The sequence below is a fragment of the Phalangium opilio genome, unplaced genomic scaffold (genome assembly GCF_054372755.1).
Source record: "Phalangium opilio isolate 3A_F unplaced genomic scaffold, DU_Popi_V2 ptg000011l_1, whole genome shotgun sequence".
NCBI classification, from domain to species: domain Eukaryota; kingdom Metazoa; phylum Arthropoda; class Arachnida; order Opiliones; family Phalangiidae; genus Phalangium; species Phalangium opilio.
Genome location: NW_028324147.1, coordinates 1,762,637 through 1,780,566, shown reverse-complemented (window position 1 = coordinate 1,780,566; position 17,930 = coordinate 1,762,637). Strand labels below are relative to the sequence as shown.

The following is a 17,930-nucleotide window of genomic DNA, read 5'->3' as shown; positions in this document are numbered from 1 at the left end:
GCACACACGATTTGGCCTAAAATACTGAAAATAAAGTTATTTTATTGAAAATACTTCTATAATAGATAAAAATGTGTGATCAATTTGTAATTGTTATGTACCTTTTGATATAGCGAAAATTAAATCTAGAATTTAGAACATTAGTATCTTGTTTATAGTGCTTATATACAGCTCTAAAAATCCCTGATTTAACATAATGAACCCCTCACATCCAAACTTTTTCGTCCATTGAGTCTGTCTCCGTCAGTCGCGATGACGGGTTTTTCGAACAAGGTGAGTTTCCAAATTAAAATTTAAAATAACAAAGATAAAGTGATTTAAATAAGTCCAAAAGCTATTTTAAAACTAAATGAATAAAAATTTAAACCAAAAACTTATAAAAATATATTATTAGATACCAAATTATCGTAATATTTAACCATTTTCGCTAAGCCTTTGCGTACACGTGTACTGAAAAGGCTTACAGAAATAAGTTCAAATGATGAATATGTTATCGCATGAGTACCAATGATTCCAATTACATGCACTACCATCTGATGCGTTAATTTAACTCTTAAGTTCATTAATTATATCGTTAATGAGTGTTAAAATAGTGTAATTATATTTCAGCCCATCATTATTGATGGTCGTGGCCATTTGCTAGGTAGATTGGCCGCCCTTACAGCCAAATCTTTGTTAACTGGTACGTAAATACCCACCCATCTTCCTTCATAACTAATTAATTAAAATGATGGATAATTTAACCGAATCTCCTGAGATTAATGATTACACAAACATGCACTACCAGCTGATTTAGTTAAAATGATAGTACTTGCATTAAGACATGTCCCTTTTGAAACTAATTCAATCCTTGACGTTTTTAGGGCAACATATTGTCATTGTAAGATGTGAAGGAATTTGTATATCAGGAAGCTTCTTCCGCAATAAATGTAGGTTAATCTCTATTCTCTTAATTCCTTCCCTTTTTATTAAACTAAAACTCAAAAAACAGTTCCTGTTATTGTTTTTCAGTGAAATATTTATCATTCCTTCGTAAGAGATGTAATGTGAACCCAGCTAGAGGTCCCTACCATTTTAGGGCCCCTAGTAAGATCTTTTGGCGCACTGTTAGAGGAATGCTTCCTCACAAAACAACTCGCGGAGATACTGCCTTGTCCAGATTAAAGATTTTTGAAGGTATCCCACCCCCATACGATAAAAAGAAGCGTATGGTTGTCCCTGCTGCTTTGAAAGTGTTGAAATTACACCCTAGACGCAAAGTGAGTATAAAAAAGCCTTAAATCTTTCCAAAGCTTTAGATCAAAATGAAGAAAAATTAATTAACCATGATACTATAGATAAATGATAATTTGATCTAAGTCTGATAAAAGTTCTGAGTTTTTAGGATGGAAAATGAGAAATAGGCCAAAAAATGCTTAATGTCTATTTTTTCTTTCAGTTCTGCACATTGAGCAGGCTTTCTCACGAAGTTGGCTGGAAATACCAGGGAGTTATTGCTTCTTTGGAAATGAAGAGGAAGGCAAAGGCCACCGTTTATTACAGAAAGAAGAGAGCCGATGAGGTAACTATGAAACCCCTATTTCTGATTCAGATTAGGATACGCTGTTGTACATGATGAAAAAAATTATCTTACCTACATTTTTTGAAGAGTTATGAAACTAAACCTATTTTAACTGATGCTAAAAATTATTAATATTAATTTAGTTGAATTTAATTTAAGCTTGTTTTGCTAAATTTGTTAATTTTCTTTTGCAGAAAATCAAGGAACAGGCGAAATTAAAAGTGGCCAAGAAGGTTGAGAAGTATAAGAAGGTTATTGAAGGCTACGGATTCAAAGCTTAAAAATGTTTCTTGTGGAAAATAAAATAATTGAACTGAATAGAATCGTCGTTTGATTAATTTGGGGCATTTTGTAAAAATTGAATTGGTTTAATTAATTTAATTATTCATCATTAAAAACCCTGTAAATTCTCTTTTTTTTTTTGTCCACCCTTATTTTGGTTCCTTCTATTCCCCAAAAGAATACAAATATTATTACACTTTAAGTATAAACCAACCAAACATGGGGTCAAGGCAGGGTATAGTTTCAAAAAGAGCTTTCTTCCAACATAAAACACCGGTTATAAGCTTTAACACAATCCTTATCTCCAGCATTTTAGAAACAAATTATTATTTTAAATTCTGCTATCATTTGTTTAGGCAAATATATTTCTCTCAAATATTACTTACTACTCATATTATTATTATTATTTTCCCCCTCCCCAATTTTATAGTCCTTTATTTCGCGTAAATTAAACAAAGAAAAGTCTGCGAATTATTAAAACAGCAATAGCTAAACTAAGCATGATGATAATTAAATTCCACGGAACACCATCCCTGGAAGAGGCTTGGATCATATTACTTATTTCCGGTTCTTGAATTAAAGAAGGTCTAGAATCTCCTTGCACTACACGTTGCCTAAGATTGGAATCCTCATCATTTATCACTGAAGTTTCTATCTCCCCATTGTCATTGTCATTGTCATTTTGCTTTTTATTGTGATCAACTGCTTGTTTCTTTTCACCCGTTGACTCGGTACTTTCACCCTTAAGTATGAAGAATAATTTAAACTCTAAGCCTTGTACCTTCAAGGTGTGCACTGCTAACTGTGGAACAGCTCATGTTGGGTGGGAAGAGAAAAAAGGGGGGAGGAATAGTCGGACTCTATTGTAATTGGTTAGTCTATAAGCCCTCTTGACCAATTACAATTGAGTCCTACTATTCCTCCCCCCTTTTTTGGCGTCCCACCCAACCTGAGCTGTTCCACAGTTAGCAGTGCACCTATTTCTCTTAGATTTCCCATCATCCTTTGTACCTTAAAGGAAATTCTAGTAGCTAATTCTTTAGCAGCAAGTGACGTTTCTAAAGACTCGGGTCCTTCTGATCTATCCTTCAATATTGAACCTAAAATGCCGCAGTTTGGACAAACCCAAGTTTTTGATCTAAAAGAATAATTTTATCTTAAATATTTTCAAGGTCAAATAAATAATATTAATAAATTTTACTGTTTAGATAAAGCTTTTCTTTCGTCCGCTGTATAATCTAAGGAACCAATAGCCCCTCCTCCGTGACTAGGCATAAAGCCAATTAATGCCAAAAGGGCAGTTCTGACTGTTATAATAAAAAAAAAAAAATCAGACCCGTGTTACAACTAAGCCTACTTAACACATACTTGACCAAGAAGGTTGCCAAGACTCAGGATGATGTCCAGATATACTTAAACATATTTTCTTATTGATTTCAAAACGCCCATTAGGCTAATTAAAAGTATTGAATATGATTACCTAACTTTGTTAATATGACAAATATGACATATTATGGGAAGAAATGAAGCTTACATTTAAAAGTATAATGCTAGGAGGTTTCATGGGATATTCGGGTGGTAAACAGATTCTACCATGGTACACTCCACCGTCAAATTCAGAGTCAGGAGGTCCTCTAACCGTAAAGTGCCACTCAAATAGGTTATCTTCTACAGGCTGAGCGAAATATTCCTCAGTTGGTATACTGAGTTCCTGGGCTTCTCTCATAAGCCTTCGCACAGCTTAAGTTTTGTAATTACTATCGTAAATTAAACTAAATTAACCTTAAAATTAATTAAAGTTTCCTACCTGGGCTTCTCATATTATATAAAGTCTCCATTTTAAAAAATATCGTTAAGCCTTTGCTTTCACTTTCAATTTCTTCAACAGCTGTCTCTTTGTTTCGCCACTTTTCTACGTCATTCTATTATTATAATTATAATAATTTAGCCTAAAACCTTGAAATAACCGCCTTTGATTAATGCAGAATTTGCGCAAATAATAGCGCAATAATTGTTAATTTCGATTAATTATGAGTCTTTTAAATCAACTTACCGTATAATAAACTGGAACCAAAAGTCAAGTTCAAGTCCTTGTTTTTTTTGTTATTTGTTTATTTGACGGGCACGTGAGAGTATGAACTTTGACCCTGAACAAGAAATACGAAAACTGCGCATGCGTGAAAAAAAATATTAAATTACTCTCCCTATACTTTTTGCGAGCTTAATATTGTCCCAACTCTCATAGAAAACCGGTTTTTTCAGTGTTTCTTTGTAGTTTTTCAAGGTTGTAAAAACATACGTTACAACTGACCCGTCATGCGCATGTGGTGGCATGACGATCGGTTCTTTGTTGAAATTTTCGCGCCAACGTGTCCCGCCATGATTTATCTATGAACTTTTGGTGGCGTGGCCGTGGCGCCCAAACAAGCCTGATAAATTTGAATATTTATAATTTTTGAAGTTCAGTTTTGAAACTGATTCTTGTTAAATAAATAAAATAATTCGTCGAAGAATTTAAATGAGGAATACTGTGTGTTAGAAACTTGCATCCTTGCAAACAGTGTTAATTTGAAAAAAAAAAAATGAACTAATGAATTGATTATATTTAACTATTCTGATTAATTAATCAATAATTAAAATGGAGAGCAAAATGATTACAATTCAGGGTTGTCCCGTGTCATTCCCGGTAAAACCCTATGGAAGCCAAATAGCAATGATGGATAGGTATGTTGTTTGCCTTCCCTTGAGACATTACAACAATTAATAGGTAAGTAGAATTTTAATTTTAATTTCCTTAACATTTTAATTTCAGGATAATTAAAAGCCTTAATCGACGAGAAAATTGTTTGGTCGAATCGCCAACTGGTAGTGGGAAAAGTTTGGCATTGTTATGTTCCTCTCTTGCCTGGCAACGTAAAGAGCAACGTAGAATCTTAATTGAAGCTGCGGAAAACTGCAAGGTCGTTGATGCAATGGATGAAGGAGCTTCGTGTTGCGAAAGTCCCGAAGTCTCAATGATAAAAACCCCTGAACCAACTACAGTTGATAATTACAAAACCCCTGAAACTTCAAGAACCAAATCTCAACGTAGAAACACTGCAAAACCTAAAGGCATAATATATATTGATGAAGATGGTAAAGATTCAGATTTGGAAGATTTCCAACCATCAAAAAAAGTTTGTCTAAAAACTCCGGATAATCAAAAGGAAAACGGAAGTAACTTGACTCTGTATCAAAATGGCTTCATAGTTTCTAAACCTTCATTGATTCAAATCAATGATAAGCAAATATTCATAAATACACCGAGTTTTATAAGCATTAACGCTTCTGGGGATATAACTTCCGCTCCTATTTTGGAAAGTGAACCAGGAAGTAACTTATCATCTCCCAGTTGTTCCACATCTAGTCTAGGAACAGTCCTAGCTGCGAAGGAAAACCACGCTCAAACACCGCCTAAACAGGATTTAAAAACCAAAAACAAAAAGAAAACTTCAGAGACTGACAGTCCGAAAGTTAATACACCTAAAGAAAAAATGCCAGACGCTGCGTCTAAAAATGGTCCAAAGAAACAGGAAAAATTACCAAAGATATACTTTGGAACCAGGACTCATAAACAAGTCTCTCAGATTGTCCGAGAACTGAATAAAACCGCCTACAATGACGTATCCATGTGCATTTTAGCTAGTAGAGATAAAACGTGTATAAATCCGATTGTACGGAACTCTTCTAACGTTAATGAAGCTTGCCAAGAATTATTGGAATCCCCGATGGGAGCGGCTTGTAGCTTCTATCAGAAAGCTAACAGAATAAACCACTTCAATCTGGCGCAAATTAAAAACTTCGAAGCCTGGGATATTGAAGATTTGGTACAAATTGGAACAAGCCACGGAGCTTGTCCTTATTTCGCTATACGCAGTCTGATGGAGGATGCTCAATTAATAATAGCGCCTTATAACTACATAATCGATCCCGCCATTCGTTCCGCCATGAACATCAACCTAAAAAACGCCATCATAATTTTAGACGAAGCTCATAACCTCGAGGATGTCGCGAGAGACGCGGCCAGCTTAACGTTAACCCTTGATGAAATGTCACGGGCTGTTAAAGACCTGGAACTTTTCGCCCAATTAAGAGCAGAATGGCGTAGTGACGCCCTTGACATATGCAAAATATTTTCGGGATTGTCCGCTTTTATAAAAAGCAACGAAGACAATTTAAACGAACATCGGGAATTCGATCGAGGTTGCAAAGTTTGGAGTGGGGAACAATTACTGGCGATTTTGTGTAATGTAGGAGTTGGCCCTGACAACTTCAAGAAACTCTCGAAGTTCAGTGACGAGATACAGAATGAGAAGTCGAAAAACAAAGAGACTGAAGATAAAAATTCCGTGAAAGGTTCAAAATATCCTTCATCGGAAACTTTGTTCTTGATAAAGAAACTGAACCTCAATCTATCATTCCTCTTCATGAACGACAACAAATACTTATCTGACTATAAAGCGGCTGTTATAAAAACAGCGTCGAGAAGAAACGAAGCTAATTACTCTAGTTCCTGGAGGAGCAAGAACATCACGGGTTGGGAATTTTCATTAAATATTTGGTGCCTAAACCCGGGAGTCGCTTTTGCCAACATTAATTCCGCCATACATTCATTGATTGTCACATCGGGAACACTTTCTCCGATGGATTCCTTCGAATCTGAATTGTTAATGAAGTTTCCTTTGAAATTAGAGGCCAATCACGTCATTAAAAAGTCCCAAGTATGGGTTGGAACACTTTCCAAGGGACCACAAGGTATATTTTAACATCCTCCCCCCCCCCCAAGATGTCGATGATGAAATAAGAAATTCGACATGAAATATTATTTTCAGGAAAACCATTGAAAGCGATATTCAAAAATATGGATACTTTCGATTTCCAAGACGAATTAGGTCAACTTGTGTTGCAAGTTTGCAAGACTGTTCCCGATGGAGTACTATGTTTTGTACCATCGTATTCCGCATTGGATAAACTAGTATCCCGTTGGTCATCCACGGGACTTTTGGACGAAATAGCGGTACATTCGCAACCATTACGGTTTCATCCACATTTTTCTTACCATCCCGTTTTTCCAGGATGAATACAAGGTGGTTGTCGTCGAACCTAGAGGGGCTGGTAGCAAGGAAAAATTCGACACGGCTATAAAGGATTACTACGACGCTATTCGGGATGGCGAAGGTGGTTTATTCTTGGCGGTATGTCGCGGAAAAGCCAGCGAAGGATTGGATTTCGCTGATAAAAACGCTAGAGCGGTTATCACGGTCGGGATACCATTTCCCAATTTTAAAGACATCCAAGTTGATTTAAAGAAGCAGTACAACAACTCGAAACGCGTACAAAATCAAGCTCTACTATCTGGGAACGACTGGTACGAGATTCAAGCGTTCAGGGCTTTAAATCAAGCGCTGGGGAGATGTATTAGACATCGTAGCGATTGGGGAGCTCTTATAATAGTAGACGAAAGATTTCAGACTAATTCTAAGTACGCTACGTATCTTAGCAAATGGGTAATGTGTTACTTTACAAACATTCATCTGAAAATAGAGCGGATTAACACGTTTTTTACCTCTACATACAGGTTAGATCCAGTTTGACGCATTACCAATCATTCGACAATGCTTTGTCTTCGTTAAAACTTTTCACTGATGAGAACAGTCTCAATGAAGGATCCTACGCCGGTTCCTACTTCACTCAAAGTACCGCCCCGTTAAGTACGCAACCGGTGATGACACCCAGCGTTATGAGTACACCCTTTCTATCCCTAAGCGACCCATTTTCTTAAAAACATCTCCTAATTTATGCAATTACAGGATTAAAGGACGTAATTGCGTTTATTTCCCTTTTCTTTATTATTTTCTGTTTAATTCAAACATTCACATCACAATTGTAATGAATGAATAACCAATGAAATATGAAGTCGAAAATTATGTTTAATAAAGATGAACAACATGTTGTTAATTGTGTTGTTTTTTTTTTTCTTTTTGTGACATCGCATTTTGGGATTGTTAATAAAATAGGCCAAAATGAAATAGGTTAACGTTAATGGGAAATTTAAGAATACTGGTTGAATTATAAATCTACAATCATTATCAGGGGGGGTTTATATGGTAGTTAAAAAAACAAATAAAAATACTTGGGACATTTACTTAAACACCTAGCAACCTAATTACTTTCTGCCGTATTCCTCTATGCAAAGGTGACAACTCCACGAACCTAACCAACGCGAAAGTCGAAATAATTGTAATTTAGACTTGTTTTTAATGAACGGAAGAAAACCAACCAGAAGTGTACGAGTCTCTCTCTCTTTCTTAAAGATTCTCTTACACTTCCGGTTCTCAGGAAGTAATTTACCTTCTGGAGGTTCCGATAACGGTGGTGTTAGACAATACATATGATATCCTCTATCACAATCGTCACAGAATAGCAACTGATCCTTGAAAATAAAAGGTTTTTCAAGTTATTGTACCAGTTGTTTAGTTTCCTATGATTGAATTTAATTTAATTTTCTCTAATTTTAAAAGGTAATTATAATTAACGTCATATTCTCTTTTTGAAATGTAGCGGATTGTTTTTCTTTTTTCGGTGTTTAAAAAACCATGCAACATAAAATTTGCGCAAGTGACATGATTAAAGGAAACGTTTAAGTAACATAAGATTATACCTTAAAAGAACGGCCTTTTTCTAAACATAAAAGGAATTAAATAAATCATCTCTTATTACAAAATAATTACTAGCATTTAATTAGTCTTAAAAACGATGGCTACTGCGCATCCGCCATTGCTTTAGAGTTGTCTGCTAAACAGAACCTCTTACGACCACGGGATTGGTTGAAGAGGTTCGATTTAGCAGACGCTACTAAAAAGAACTTCTTACGACCACGGGATTGGTTGAAGAGGTTCGATTTAGCAGACGCTACTAAAAAGAACTTCTTACGACCACGGGATTGGTTGAAGAGGTTCGATTTAGCAGACGCTACTAAAAAGAACCTCTTACGACCACGGGATTGGTTGAAGAGGTTCGATTTAGCAGACGCTACTAAAAAGAACCTCTTACGACCACGGGATTGGTTGAAGAGGTTCGATTTAGCAGACGCTACTAAAGCAATGGCGGCATGCGCAGTAGCCATCGTTTTTAAGACTAATTAAATACTAATTATTTTGTAATACGACATAATTTATTGCAGAAAAAGGCCGTTCTTTTAGACTATAATGTTATGTTACCCGCTATCTTTTCCTTTAACATTTGCGTATTACGTTCAATTGGGAACATCATTCAAATTAGTGTTAGTGCGCAATTTATAAAATGAATTTCATGTCACCTACACTTAAAAACTACTACAAAATATTATTTTCTACTTATAAGTAACTGGCATAAAATCAAAATATTAACACATTCGATTGGGGGGGGGGGTGTAAATATTTCTAAATTAGCGACAGAAAAGAAAATAGTACGTGAAAAATGAAAGAATGAAATATTTTCCGAGGGTGAAATAAATAAAAAAAAATATTTTGCAAATATTGTTCGGAACTTAATTATTTATGGAGGGCAAAATGTTTTCTTTCGTTTCGCATATTCGAACAAATTAACGTAATTAATTAAATTAACATTGTTACAAATAATACTTCAGGAAGTTCGGGGGAAAAAAATTTAACGATTATATTCTATTATATGCCTAAATGAAGGGTTAAATACAGAATGGACAGGAAAGTGCGTTTCTTAAAGTTAAATTAAATTAAATAAAAAATAAACGAGGCTATCCTCGAACCACCTGAAGTAGTACCGGTACAATGCTTAAATTTTAATTGGCGTTTGCTAATTCGATTAAATTTATAAATAAATGCTACTCACTTGTGAAATGTGCACATTGAGTAGCTAGCGGAGAAAAAAGACAGAGATAGCAAGAGAGAAAATAGTCAATCTTAAAAGGGCTCTCCAAAAATTAATTAGTAAATTAAATTAAATTAATTAAGAAATTTTGTGTCTAATTTTTTGTTTTCTTTTAATCGCGGGTATTATTTATTTATTTTAATAGAAAATTAAAAAAAAAAGGTTCGAACCTAAAAGAAACACACTTTGCTTCCAATTCTAAACTCAAATTAAAGATACATTTGAATAGGATTTAATTTTAATTGGGGATTAAATTAATTTAAAATAGGCTACGTTTGGTATACATTTCACATGTGGGTTATATGGTTAATATTTCCGCGATTTTTTAAAAAAACAAATATAAGCATCTGGTGCTCGGTTAAGAAGCAGCACCTGTTATACCGGTATATTACTAATACTATAGCAGCACACTGTACCGGTAATTTATATACAAATATATAGACGCCAAGACAGGATGAAAAGCTACGTGAATTTTTTTTAATTAATCTATTTTAATTAAATGTATCTTTGATTTAAATTATTTAATTCAAAGCCTAGTAGGTTTTTTAGGGGGAAAAACTAGCGTGATAGTAGTAAATTAATTATAAAAGATTAATAAATGTAGATGAGAAACTAAGCTTTGAAATTTTAGTTAAGAAGATAAAAAGGAATAGAAATTCTAAATCTCCGAGTTTGTGTCGATGAAAATAATTAATTACCATAAATATATCGTATCAAGATACAGAATGATGGCGTTACCTTATAATATACTTATGGTATGGTATTAAATTTAAACCTAACGTCTCGTGAAGTTGCTTGCAATGTGCGTAATAGAGTTTTGTTTCAATTAACGTTAAAAGTACACAAGTTGCAAATGAAATTACGGTAATAAACAAGAATTTGTTAATTTCACACAGGCTCAAATAATAATGAAAAAAAATTAATAAATCCAAAAACTTTACGCATTGCAGCCAATAATTTGAGCCGGTAACTATACAACGTCATTTGAAAACTTAATTTGAAAGTTTTCATTTGCGTAGAGCTACTTAAAAAAAAAACTCGGCTCTAACTCAGCTGGATTTCAGCCAAAAAGGTGGGTATTAATTTAGTGAATTTACAAATAAAAACGCGGCGGTGGCAGAAACGCAAAGAAAAAACTAAAAAAACAATGAATGTGGAAGCAACGTTTACTCACATCATTATCGGACGTCCCGCATAATCCGCAAGATTTGCATTCGATACATTGCCAGCGGTATTTTTTCACAGATAACGTCATGTTGGGTGTAAATTGCAAACAAGTGGGATGAGCTGCAATCAATCAACAGCAAAATACCACCGTTTTAGTTTCGTAATTAATTAAACAAACTGAGTTCGGACGAAACTTTTCTATTGAAAATCCCTCCCTCAAAGCACGGTTTCATATACGAAACGAAATCCCTAACCTATCCCTGACTTATTCCCTCAGGTTCTGTCTAAGCTCTAAACGTATTTTCCGAGGGGCTAACCACTCGGATCTTATTAATTATTTCAAGTCCCTCACTAAAAACTTTCAAATCCTCGTATCTCTACAGAAAACACGCATTCCAAGGAAGGTAATGGTATGATATTATTTACCTGAACGTCCGCAATCAGCGCAGGAGACCAACTCTTCAGCTTGCTTTGTTTTCTTATTTTCCGAATTATCACCGAGACAAAAGTCGCAATAGGTACTCGGCGGTGCTAAAGGTTTACCAGAGGCACTTTTCTGACCTGTTTAACAGTGAGCGCGCAAAATAATTAACTACCTTTAGTTTAAAGACCCGATTTACGTATTGTGCATTAATGTTTTTTTTTTTTATATCTCCACCCTGGAGTAAGTACACCACACACTCGGAATTCAACATTTATTATTTTACCTTTTATAGTTTGGCTACTTTTTTTATCGTCGTTTGTGTCTGGTTTGCTAAAAGTTTCTAAGTAAAAATAGAAACCACTTGTCATTGTAATAAATAAACGTAACCTTAATTAATTAATTCATTCATTTTAACTAAAATACTAATTAATTTACGAACGATTATTTAAACCATAACTCCAGGGTGATTAAAATAATAATTAAACGATGTACGGGATGTTTTTTTTTGTAGCATGCAATTGGTTAAACCTTCAACCATTTGTTTAAAAGCGTATGTTACGATAATTGTTATTTTTTATACCAGAAATCAATGTCTTCGTCAAGAGACACTGATTGAAAGTATTTGGCAGTTTATAATAATATGTTTAGCCGCGTAATTGTATTATTAAGTTTATGACGCTGAGAAAGTTCCAAGTCAGGTTTATCTTGGTTTCAGTTTGTTTTTAACGAACGAACCATCAAAACTATTAATTGACCTATTTCTATTTCCTGAGTTCTTTAACTAAAAATTTCCCTTCTGACTTCGCTGATAAAGAAATCAGAACTAAGCGCGCTTCATAGATAACCTGACAAGTTAAATGATGTTAATAACGGAAGTGGCAGTACCCCACTTGTACTTGATACTGTAATAATGTGCAATGTCGAAAAACTATGGTTTCAAGACAATGTGCGTGTAAAGAGTCGACACATTAAGAAAACTATTTCTGACAAACCATTTTTCATTGCTAATCATACTCTATATAACTGAAACTTCTGAACATTCTGTTACGTAGAAAGACGTAATTAACAAACCAAGACGAGATCTAATTCAGAACTTTTACGTACGACAAAATCCATCGTAAATCATCAAACGTTTCAAACAAATTTTGAATTATAAAATCCAGCTAGGACCAACCAAATCCCCCTAAATTCATGCACCAAGAGGCTAACGTGAACACGAAGGTAAAAAAAAATAAAGAAGAGATTCCCAAAATAGTTTGTTTAAAAGCAGAAATATTAATAAAAAATATTCCTTCTACGCATGTTTAAAATTTTTAAACCAATTCACGCGCAAAACATGCTGGCAATTGGTTTTTCTTTGCGTGTGTAAATTATAAAATAGGTATTTTAGTTTACAAATGGCGGCCTAATTAATGTAATTAAAATAAAATCAAAAAAACACAAGAAATTAAGAAATAAAATCAAAAAGAACAAAAAGAAACGAAAGTTTCGAGGCAAAGAAAGGATTCTGAAAAGATAGGAGCCGATGCAATGGTGCCAGCAGACATTTGAGAAACGACAGACAAATGCACGGCTTGAACAGTTTCATATTTCCTTTCTTTCGTTAAATCTTTAAGGCCTGTTATTATTAGCTAGGAAGTTAACGGCATGCGATTAACGAGGGCGGGGCCGGGCCGGGATAAAAGAAATTAATAATCCCATATTCATTAAATTAACGAACAAAAATTATATAAACAAGAGTTAATTGCGTTTAAAAGCTGTTTAACATCATCTGTTTCCAAAAATTAAAAACAACAATGCCATAGCCATAAAACACATTAGACTCTTGGTGGTGGTGGTGGTGGTGTACCGTTACGTTACGTTACTTTTTCTCATTTGCACCAATAAGATTATAATTAGGAAGTTAAGGAATAACTCCTATTAATTAATTAAGGGGAGAAACTATTTCTAAACTAATATTTTCAGGACTTAAAAATTAAACATTTGGCCAATAAATATTAAATATATAGTTGCGTAAATAATTTTTTAACAAATATAATTATAGGAATTTTTTTTTAATTTATTTTACAATTAATACCGGTATAATTATAATTTAATTAAAACCAGGTCATGATTAGATTATATTAAATTAAATTAAATTATATTAATTAAAAACACCAATTATTCCTTATCTTCCTAAAAAAAATCACTGATCAAATAGGAATTTCACTAAAATAATTTTTTTTTCTTCGATAAATAATATATATCTTCTGAATTATGATAATTAACTTTTTTTTTAAAGAATGAATAATTTTAGGGAGGGGTTTCTACGTTAGGAAATTTTAGTCTGCTCGTACCATTGCCCGGTGTCTTTAAGAAGGAGAGGAAGCTGTCCTGAAATTTCCTCAAACCTGCCAGCGGATCGTCTCCGGTATTCATGGTTCCAGACGAAGAATTTGAATTAGAAGAAACGTTTAAGACGGAAGTATTTCCTCCCGACGTGGATTGGGGAGGAGGTTGAGATTGAGAAGAGGAAGGTCCCGCCTGAGTCGTCCCCGTTGAAGGGACGCTAGGTGTACTAGGCCCACTCATAGATGTAGAAATAGGCATGGCGGAAGGTCCCTGAGGCATGGTATGAGGAGGTAATCCTCCCATCTGGGAAGGCGTCGAAGTTGGTCCACCTCCGGACATTAAATGAGGTAAAACGGGCCCTCCTGGTCCCGAAGGAGGGCCACTCACTCCTCCTCTTTGAGAATCGGGCGGCATATTAGGCCCCTGAGGATTCATAGACGGTATGGAAACTCCGCCAATTGGAAGGCCACTACTAGCGTTTCCGACAGATAGAGCGTTAAGAGTAACTTGAGGCGTAGGTGGCATGGAACCGGGAGGAGGGTTGGAGGCCGAACGAGAAGAGAAATAAGAGTTTGAGGTAGAATCGTCCTCGGTCAAAGCCAAATCAGCGGTACTATGAGCCGTGTTGGAATTACTGTTATTACTGTTGTTGTTGCTATTATTATTGTTGTTATGGCTATGACTGTAATGGTACGATAGACCAGGTCGGGTTTTATACCGAATTCCACATACTAAATGAATTTACAATTAGTAACAAAAGTGCCGCAATCCCCCCCTCCCCCCCGGGTTACGCGACAATGATAAGAGCGAAAATGTAAACCTACTTTCGCAACTGTAGGGTTTTTCAGCGTCTGTGTATTCGATTCTCTCCCGTTTTCTACCTCTAGTGCTCTATTAATGAATTACACGAGTTTCCTTAGTATTTTCTTAACACCTTGAAGAAGTTTTTAAAGGACTCTTACGGGTGTTTTGCCCTTTTTCTTCTTCTTCTTGGTACTATATAACTCTTCGTAATCCTCCACATCAGTCTCTGGATCATCTGGATCAGGCATATCCAATGGAATGCCCAATTCAGATGGATCATCGTAATCTTTGTACCAAGAATCTTTCGAGTCCTCCAACCTCATCATGCCATCAAACTCTGACCCATCATCTAACCTGGCCGATGCATTCTCAACTACATTTATTTGGTGTAAGTCTAAACAGACATACAACACCATTTGGTCAATAGTGCGCCTTTTAAAAATGCCAATAGTGCGATTTATACCTAAATCATTTGCATCCGAATCTCTAACTCTTCTGGCCAAATATCTATCATTCATGAGATACTGGCGTCTTTTTTTTCTCCAGCTTTTAGCTGGGTATGTGTATAATTGACCATCGGCTAACCCGGGCATTCTTTGCCATTTGTGCATCCATAAGGAGCAATCTGATTGCGCCACACCGGTTTGGGCGTCGAGAAAAGGCAATCGCATCTTTCTTTCCATGCACACTCTCGTATTATAACTGGCAGAGTTTTCAATGGCATCTTTGTAAAATGGGTCTTGCAGCGTACTGCGTATGAATAAATTTAGGGGGTTTTATTTTAATGTGTTTTTATAGATTTTACTATATCAAATGTCAGTTAACAAATAGGTCAACATATAAATCAATATAGACGCGTTTATAATCAAGGGGTCTATGACAATTGGGTGACGACGACTGGGTGTCCGACAATGGGGGGGGGAGGGGTTTGAAAATTGGGTGTCCGACAATCAGGGTTCATACAACTTTTGGAAAACAAATTTCCCTTAGATTTCCAGGTTTTTCCCCATATACGCCCCTGAATTTTCCTAGTTTTTGCCGTATATGGAGTATCCTATTGAACAAATATTAACGAAGGAGGGGGGGGGGGCAAATGTGATTATTAAATAATCAAAGGACATAATCCTTATCTCTAATATAACCAGAGTTATGAGCCCCTCCTAAGTATAGTGTAATGTTAATCATATGGAGGGTATGTTTATGAACATGTTGTTTAATTACTCGGCCCCTGTTTGACGCAAATTTCCCTAAATTTTACTAAAAATTCTATAATTATAAATTTCCCTGAATTTTCTCCGAGGTTTTTGTCAACTATTTATTTCCCTGAATTTTCCAGGTTTCTCCCGGTTTTCCACGTTTGTATGAACCCTGGACAATGGGGGGGGGCTGAAAATTGGGTCTCCGACAATTAGGGGAACATAAAAATTGGGTGGCAATGAAACCGACGAAGCCTATTACACTAGTGGCGGTAGAGAGGGGGTGTAGGCTGTGTATCCCTCCCTCTGGTCGCACTCTGTAAGAGGGACTACTGTACGCGCCCAGTAGTACTGGGTGACACTGAGCTAAGAGATACGTTTGCATACGTAGTACTGCCATTACACTACAGGGTGAATAGGAAATTTATTTTTCAAAACGTAAATATTTGTTGGGAATTTGGGAAACCATAAAAGTTTGGCGAAAGACTAAAACCTAACCTAACAGGAACCCAATAACCTCTGACAGGAACCCAACCTAACCTCTGACAGGAACCCAACCTAACCTCTGACAGGAACCCAACCTAACCTCTGACCGAACATAAAATTTTGACCATCCGAATTTTGTGGTTTTTAAAAAGTGTGTATTTTTACAAATACTTTTTTTTTCACCCAATTGACGCTTTGTCGGTTTCAATGCCACCCAACCCAATTGTAGCCCACCAAATTTCTAAATTCTTCTAATTGTCTGTCGGACACCCAGTTGTCGTCACCCAAATGTCTATCACCCAACTCTTTCGTGCTCCCATAATCATGTATGTCTAAATCCAAGATGTCCGAATGGTCTCCTCTCAACGGAGAGGAAGGCCTCTATACAGCGAGTATGGCCATTTTGAATCCTCGGCGGAAGAGGACAAAGAGACGCCGACGTCGACGTTTAAACCCGGCAGCCAGCCCAACGCGAAAACATAGACAAAGGCTTAAGACTCACCTATTTAATCTGGCTACTGCTTCTGGATTAACGTAAAGCGGAGGTAGTTTGTCCGTCGCCATCATTCTCTCTTCTAACGTTATCATTTTGAAGGGCTAAAAATATTCCTCTACACTTCAAAGATAAGAAAATGTAGCAGTTGCAACTCTGCCAGTTTAGCGAATCCCGCCGCGTCTTTTCTACGACTACACTTTTGCCGACAAAACGTACAAACAGGAAGATGTCTTGCGCAGAAGCCTGCCACATCATTGCCGCCTAGCCTTTGCAGCGAAGCCATCCTACAGCCAATCATCTTTCGAGAATCCCCGTGTTTTAAATATTTAAAAAGCGGGAAAATTAAATAATTAAACTCTTCAAAATTTAATCATTTTCGATTCTCAAAACACGTAAACACGTCTGAAACGTAAACACAAATTTATCTAGAACTGTATTTCGTCAATTAAGCCTAATTTAGTAGTGTGTTTACTTAATAGTGCATGGTTCAAAGAAATTTATAACAGGTACGATCAATCATAATTCTCTAAATACAGCAATCAAAGAAATAAAATGTTTTATTATCGCTAGGAATTTGTTAATAGAGTTCAACCAATAATCTAAACTAAACTAAAAATTAATAACTGTTTTGAAGTATCTAACCTATTTGTCCAGTCGCCTGATTAAAAATACTTTAACCTAACCTTCTTGAGACTGTACCATCCGGTGTTAGAAACATTCCGTTTTAATCTTGGCCTACAAGAAGACATTCAATGGAATAACCTAATTGTTTACCCTTCCAAAAAAGATTGCTCGTCATAAAAGACTTAACAATTATAGAGAAATGTCAAAAATCACTTTCTAAAACTTCACTTTTAGCCCTAGTTTTTTAAGTCGACTTAAAAACTTAGGTTGACAATCACGGTTGATTGATTTTCAAAATATGGATGAAATTCTCTTGTACGAGAGCAGTTAACACAGCTTGGTTTTATTAAAGAGCAGTTCGCAAAATGATTTATTAACGCGCGAAAATCAGTTGTTTTAAACTGATCTTGAACTGTCTATTTCAAACCACAATTATTATTATCTATATAAATAGCAAATAAAAACTAAAAGGAAAATTGTGTTTTATATAGCGATATATCTTGAGCTTGACCACAATAAAATGAAGTCAAAGCGGTAACGTGATAAATTTAGGTAGTCTTTCGAGAGAAATAACCCCTTATAAGTACGGGTTTTCCTCGGGGGCCGTTTGATCGAAAAATTGGTGGTTAATCG

General features: G+C 35.6%; 4 protein-coding genes and 1 long non-coding RNA gene across 10 annotated transcripts; 3 read left to right on the top strand and 2 right to left on the bottom strand.

Moving 5' to 3' along the window:
• The first annotated feature begins 136 nt into the window (after window positions 1-136).
• On the top strand, window positions 137-1,884 carry RpL13A (ribosomal protein L13A). Its single transcript, XM_089857785.1, has 6 exons — window positions 137-273; window positions 610-682; window positions 864-929; window positions 1,012-1,259; window positions 1,439-1,561; window positions 1,756-1,884. The coding sequence occupies exons 1-6, from the start codon at window positions 253-255 to the stop codon at window positions 1,840-1,842; spliced, it is 618 nt and encodes a 205-aa protein (XP_089713911.1). The 5' UTR covers window positions 137-252; the 3' UTR covers window positions 1,843-1,884.
• Window positions 1,885-1,908: 24 nt separating this feature from the next.
• Window positions 1,909-4,011, bottom strand: LOC149709775 (ubiquitin-conjugating enzyme E2 J1-like). 2 transcript variants are annotated; one of them, XM_089857779.1, is made up of 7 exons: window positions 3,897-4,011; window positions 3,651-3,765; window positions 3,378-3,583; window positions 3,212-3,296; window positions 3,045-3,150; window positions 2,855-2,981; window positions 1,909-2,585 (listed from the first exon to the last, which is right to left on the bottom strand). In XM_089857779.1, the coding sequence occupies exons 2-7, from the start codon at window positions 3,679-3,681 to the stop codon at window positions 2,292-2,294; spliced, it is 849 nt and encodes a 282-aa protein (XP_089713905.1). In that variant the 5' UTR covers window positions 3,682-3,765; window positions 3,897-4,011; the 3' UTR covers window positions 1,909-2,291. The 2 variants fall into 2 exon arrangements, with proteins under 2 accessions (XP_089713905.1, XP_089713906.1); XM_089857780.1 differs by having other exon boundaries at window positions 3,651-3,766; window positions 3,905-3,990.
• A 136-nt stretch (window positions 4,012-4,147) lies between these two features.
• LOC149709774 (Fanconi anemia group J protein homolog) lies at window positions 4,148-7,840 on the top strand. The gene is made up of 5 exons (XM_089857746.1): window positions 4,148-4,567; window positions 4,656-6,637; window positions 6,715-6,899; window positions 6,958-7,389; window positions 7,461-7,840. Exons 1-5 carry the CDS (start codon window positions 4,482-4,484, stop codon window positions 7,662-7,664), a joined length of 2,889 nt encoding a protein of 962 aa, XP_089713872.1. The 5' UTR covers window positions 4,148-4,481; the 3' UTR covers window positions 7,665-7,840.
• d4 (double PHD fingers d4) lies at window positions 7,795-16,903 on the bottom strand. Of its 5 annotated transcripts, none has more exons than XM_089857757.1 (10): window positions 16,680-16,903; window positions 14,959-15,245; window positions 14,654-14,889; window positions 14,516-14,582; window positions 13,697-14,422; window positions 11,644-11,700; window positions 11,363-11,497; window positions 10,944-11,056; window positions 8,234-8,315; window positions 7,795-8,095 (listed from the first exon to the last, which is right to left on the bottom strand). In XM_089857757.1, the coding sequence occupies exons 1-10, from the start codon at window positions 16,763-16,765 to the stop codon at window positions 8,049-8,051; spliced, it is 1,836 nt and encodes a 611-aa protein (XP_089713883.1). In that variant the 5' UTR covers window positions 16,766-16,903; the 3' UTR covers window positions 7,795-8,048. The 5 variants fall into 5 exon arrangements, with proteins under 5 accessions (XP_089713883.1, XP_089713884.1, XP_089713885.1 ...); XM_089857758.1 differs by having other exon boundaries at window positions 8,234-8,309; XM_089857759.1 differs by having other exon boundaries at window positions 13,751-14,422.
• LOC149709772 (uncharacterized) lies at window positions 15,880-17,773 on the top strand. The gene is made up of 2 exons (XR_016376162.1): window positions 15,880-16,328; window positions 16,407-17,773. It is a non-coding gene; the product is annotated as an uncharacterized LOC149709772 (long non-coding RNA).
• The last annotated feature ends 157 nt before the right edge of the window (window positions 17,774-17,930 follow it).